General features: G+C 59.4%; 1 protein-coding gene across 1 annotated transcript; it reads right to left on the reverse strand.

Moving 5' to 3' along the window:
- Nucleotides 1–997: 997 nt before the first annotated feature.
- On the reverse strand, nt 998–4,256 carry LOC148183194 (E3 ubiquitin-protein ligase PHF7-like). The gene is made up of 10 exons (XM_088061964.1): nt 4,214–4,256; nt 3,795–3,886; nt 3,608–3,709; nt 3,204–3,328; nt 2,965–3,127; nt 2,772–2,878; nt 2,462–2,575; nt 2,197–2,315; nt 1,658–2,037; nt 998–1,375 (listed from the first exon to the last, which is right to left on the reverse strand). Exons 1-10 carry the CDS (start codon nt 4,254–4,256, stop codon nt 998–1,000), a joined length of 1,623 nt encoding a protein of 540 aa, XP_087918090.1.
- Between the last annotated feature and the right edge of the window lie 756 nt (nt 4,257–5,012).

Below are 5,012 nucleotides of genomic sequence, written 5' to 3' on the forward strand. Positions count from 1 at the left end.
AATCCTCTTGGGCTCTATGTAACTTGGTATGACTGCTGTGTCACCTTTTTCCCTGTTTGAGAACTTTAGGGGATGACAACAAGCTTTTTCACCACTCTGCAAAAATCCCAATGCCTTCTCAAGGCATGCATCTCAAAATTCCTGAGATGCAAGCAGGAGTTACCTCTCATTAATCTCCCACAACCTTGGCAAGTAGAAATGAAGATCAAAATGCTTCAGCATAAGTACTGACTTCTGCTGCTGAAAATCCTCTGCATTATGACCTTCTTCACACCATATTGCTTTACAGTGCCTGCCAGAAGCTGTTCCTTAGAAATGGCTCCGTTAGGAGGGTTCTGCTGTTACCTTCTTTGATGCCCAACTCCTCTGTGTCTCCAAAGAAGGAAAACTTGAAAGCACTCGACTCCTGAGTTCTGTCGTTTTCAGGCAAAGGTCCCAGACGTTCATCTGGGGCAGAGTCCTGCGCATCCTCTTTGTCCCAGGCTATTTCCACTGTCTTTTCCGGTTTGACCTTTGAAGGTCCAAGCAAGTCTTTAAAATCAGCAGCAGTGTTGCAATCGATTTCTCCAGACACTTGAGGCAGTGTCTCACTCTCTTCCTTCTCCCTCCGCTTTACTGAAGGAAGGCTTTACTGAAATGAGATTGTTTAAGGATAGCAACTCAGCACACAGCCTTTTCAAAGACAGCTTCCCTAAGAGCCACCTTGCTCGTCATGTCTCCCTAAATGTATCTAAGCCATTAAGGATTGGTTCACTTTCAAGGGTAAGCAGTGGGGAAATATCTGTCTAAAGGCACCAATGAGTGTCCTTTTTAATTAGCTACGTCCTCAAGTGGCTTTTCCCTTCACAATACATGGTAACATAGAAATCAAGAATCATAGAAATGCCAAGAGCTAATCTGGGTTTTCCACAGACCTGCAAATCTCGAGGTCCCTGTATTGACCCTTCTCACCTTCACTTACAGCCGCAAACAGAGGGACTAGAAAGAGAAGATGACACTACGTGCTGCTGTTAGAGGTCCCAGTTGAGGCCCGACGTGGCTGGCGGGAGCGGTTGCTCCTGCGCGACGTCCCCGACGGTGTCCCCCTGCGCCTGGGCCTCTCAGCACTTGCTGCTGTCCTCCTGCTCCCGTCCTGGCGACTCCTGGACCGGACAGGTCGGTTTGAGGCCCGACGTTGCAGGCGGGAGCGGCTGCGTCTGGGGGACGTCCCCGAGGATGTCTCCCTTTGCCTGGGCCTCTCAGCACTTGCTGCTGTCCTCCTGTTCCTGTCCTGGAGACCGCTGGACTGGACAGGTCGATTCGAGACTTGACGTGGCAGGCGGGAGCGGCTGCGTCTGGGGGCTGCCTGCGATGGTGTCTCCCTTCGCCTGGGCCTCTCTGCCCTCGATGTTGTGCTGCTGCTCCTGTCTCGGCGACTCCTCGACCGGGCAGGTGGACTCTGGGCCTGAGCTTCCTGATGGGATCGGCTGAGTCTGGGGGCTGCCCGCGATGGTGTCTGCCTTTGCCTGGGCCTCTCTGTCCTTGATGTTCTCCTGCTGCTCTGGTCACAGTGACTCCTTGACCAGACAGGTGGACTTGAGGCCCGAGCTTGACAGCAGAAGCAGCTGCATCTGGGGGAAGCCTGCGATGGTGTCTCCCTGTGCCTGGGCCTCTCAGCCCTTGGTCTTGTCCTGCTGCTCCTGTCACGGCGACTCCGCGACCGGACGGGTCCATCTGAGGCCCGACTCTGCTGGCGAGAGCGGCTTCGCCTGCGGTCAGGCCCAGAACGCCTGGAATGGACCCTGTCCTCAGGGTCCATGGAGCTGCTGTGTCTTGGCCTCAATGTGCTTGGGCTGCTGCTGTCTGCCAAGGATGAGGCTGCACGCCGGGGGCTGCTGTGGCTGCTGGCCTCTGGAGATGGAGAACGGGGAGCCAGACCCGATGACACCGGGCTGCTGGTGGGGCTGATGGCCTCAGATTCTGAGAGGCCCCGAGAAGATTCCAGTCCTGACTGTCTGGTCAGGCTGGGGCCATTGAGCTCCGGCTCATCACTGGAGGCTGTAAGGCCAAACAGGAATGTCAGAGGCCTGCCAGGCCTGGAGCAGGCCATGCCCGACCAGAGCACTGCCCCCAGCCCGCCAGGAGCCCATGGGCTTTGCCGTGCCCAGCCTGGGCACTGGCCCCAGCCCAGGGACACCCGCCTGCTTTGCCTCATACCCGTGCCGAGACCAGCACAGCTCTCACACTCCCAGCGGGTTGTCCTCACTGTCAGGCCAGAGCAGCGCCTGTGGGTGCCCTCAGCAGCACAGGAGGAGCACAAGAGCAGCTCCCAGGGCCTGGGAAAACAAACGGGTTGATGGCACTGAAGACAAAGTGTCCCAGCACGGGATTGTGCAGCCGAGCACCACTGGCTCCTTCTGCTTTGAGCCCTTCCTGAGACACAGGTACCCTGCAGAGCCCCGGGTGCAGCTTCCCAACTCACCCCTCTTCCTCTGCCTCCTCCCTGCCTCCTGGGTAAAGGCATTCCCTGGCATTGCACCTGCTGTGCCTCTCTCCTAGATCCGCAAAGGCGTTGTTGTCCTCCCATGTTGGCCCTCTGATGGAGAAAGGAAAAGCTGATGTGTTTCTTCTGCCCTGCCCTCACGGAGGTAACAGGGTGACCCTGCTCTTCCTCCAATGCTTTTCCAAGTCCCCTGAGAAGCGGAAGTCCAGACTCCCTGGATGGGGCAGGGCCTGGCACAGCACGGCACTTGCACCCTCCTGCCTTGTGAGACGCGCAGAAGGACACCAACCTGACGGGGGTTCGGATCCCCACGCGGAACATTTCAACAAGGAATTCCTCATTATCTCTGCAGAGGGGGCAGCTGAAGTACAAAAGACCAGAGCGCATGGCCTGTCCCTGCAGGGCAAACAGAAGCAGTGTGAGCCAGGCCCTGGTGCTGCTGAGCACCTGCTGTGTCCCAGGCCTGAGGGCATGGCTCCCACCTGGAGGCAGTCCCTGTGGAACCAGGCTCTTTTGCACGTTGGGCACACTATGGTGTTGAAGGTCTTCCTGTCCTCCACTGGCTCCATGCAGATGGGGCATTCGGTGCCCGGCTCTGGAGTCACCTGCACGATCTGCACAGGACGGTGCTCAGGGCAGAAGGACCTGGGGACAAAGGGATGGGCATAATGAGAAAGTCTTGGTCCTTCCCCAAGGGTGGCCAGAAGGGGAGAGGAGCTACCTGTATGGGGCAATGTACTGTGTAACACAGCCGCCCTCCTTGGCACAGGGCAGGTGGAACCATCTGTTGCAGCCTTCCTTGCAGCACAGGATAGTGGCCCCGCTCTGGCCGCAGACGCAGCAGTGCTGGAATGAGCCAGGCAGCCCCATCAGCGGCAGCCTGGGGGCCTCCCCAGGCAGCCCCAGGGCTGCGGGCAGGGCGCAGGATGGGGCCGCTGCTGGCTCTCAGCCCACAGAGCCAGCTGGTGAGGGAAGCTCCTGTGCCAGAGGCTCCACAGAGCTTCTGGGAGCCAGACTTTGTCCCACAGCTGGCTGGATGGCCGGCCTTCCTTGCTGGGGATCTGGGCTAAGCTCTGGCCAACCTCTCCTGGCACAAATCTCCCTGCACTTTTGCTAGGCCCTCACCTTCCATGCCGCCCGCCTGACTGCAAGCTGGATATCTCGAAGAAGAAAACCCAGGAGTCCAACACATTTATTTGCTTGCCGAAAAAGCAGCGTGGCAAAATACTGCAGAAAATGGGAAGAGCTGATGAGGACAGGGTGGCAGGGACTGCCCATTGCAATGCTGGAGAGAGTGCCCGGAGCCACTCACCAGGCAGAAGATGTGGGCATAGAGCCCGTATTTCTCCTGTTTGTCGCCGCAGGTGTCTGGGTCAGCCTCTGCACGGCGACACAGCAGGCATGCTGCAGGGGACAGAGCCAATGGCAGCGGGTGTGAGCAGCTCTGTGGGGCTCTCAGCCCACACCTTCGACCCCAAGGGCTGCTCTGTCCCTGCCTGCGTGCCTGGCTGATGGGCAGGGCTGGAGGCCTTGGAGAGCAGCGGCCATTGCGGGCACGGGGCTCCCAACAGCTGCCCCCTGGCCCAGCTGGGCCCCACTTGAGGAGGAAGGAGGCTCCCAACCCTGGCCTGGCTGAGCAGCTCCTGCCTCCTTTGGCCTCTGCTCTGGGCCCCATGCTGGCCACCCCGACAGCCCCTGGGCCAGGCAGTGGGAGGGCTGCTTTGCCCTCACCTTGCTCCCTGCCATCAGGGCCCTCCTGCTCCCTGTCGCACATGGCGGCTGTCAGAGGTGAGTCCCCGTGCAGGAACGCCGCTGTCTCCGCCAGGTGCTGGTCCTCTCTCTCTGTGGGAGAAAGAAGAGTGATGGGAGTTTGCAGAACAGGCCCAGAGCTACGAGGGTGCTACTCCCTGGTCAGCCCTGCGTGAGCCCTGCTCCTGTCCGCCTTCTGCTCCCGTCGTCGCGTTGAGGAACACCGCCGTCTCCTCTGGATGTTCCTGCGCTGATTCTGGGAAGGGAGAGGCAGGTGAGCCTGCAGCACAGGCCCAGAGCCCCGAGGTGTGGGGCCCCTCTGGTCCCTGGGCAGCTGCTTCCCTGCCTTACCTTCTCCTCCCGTTGCCAGGTCGCACTGACACACGGCCTGAGCCCAGCCTTCCCTTTTGGGGCTTTGGTCGCACGCGTCACAATGGCCACTCTGACATCAGCATCTTGCTCTCAAGATTGAGGCAGCCATGGCCTCACATGCCCGGCAGCCACTTGAGGCCGCCCCCTTGGGAACCGAGGTTCTGAGATGGTTCCAAGCCTTTGGTCAGCACGGAACCAGGCCAGAGACTCCTGCAGCAAGTGCAGGGTCCAATCCCAGGCCCCAGGGCAGCCATCGAGGGTGGCACTGTAGGCAGAAAGGTGCTGTTCAGGCACAGCCACCCCAGGGCTCCTGCCCCTGGCAGTCGGTTGCCCAGAGAGCTTGTGCAGAGTCTCTTGCACTGCACAGATTCCAAACCTGCTCTTGCTGCACCGACATTTTCCTCAAGAC

Source organism: Pseudopodoces humilis, chromosome 13 (genome assembly GCF_049639895.1).
Source record: "Pseudopodoces humilis isolate 2021_Gansu_Grassland_sample_001 chromosome 13, ASM4963989v1, whole genome shotgun sequence".
NCBI classification, from domain to species: Eukaryota; Metazoa; Chordata; class Aves; order Passeriformes; family Paridae; genus Pseudopodoces; species Pseudopodoces humilis.

Excerpts from the sequence above, each read along its gene's own strand:
- LOC148183194 (XM_088061964.1), bottom strand. The coding sequence starts at position 4,256 with ATGTGCGACAGGGAGCAGGAGGGCCCTGATGGCAGGGAGCAAG. Across the intron at positions 3,887-4,213 it reads CCCTGATGGCAGGGAGCAAG|CATGCCTGCTGTGTCGCCGT; the intron begins GTGAGGGCAAAG and ends TGTCCCCTGCAG. Across the intron at positions 2,038-2,196 it reads CTGTGCTGGTCTCGGCACGG|CCTCCAGTGATGAGCCGGAG; the intron begins GTATGAGGCAAA and ends TTGGCCTTACAG.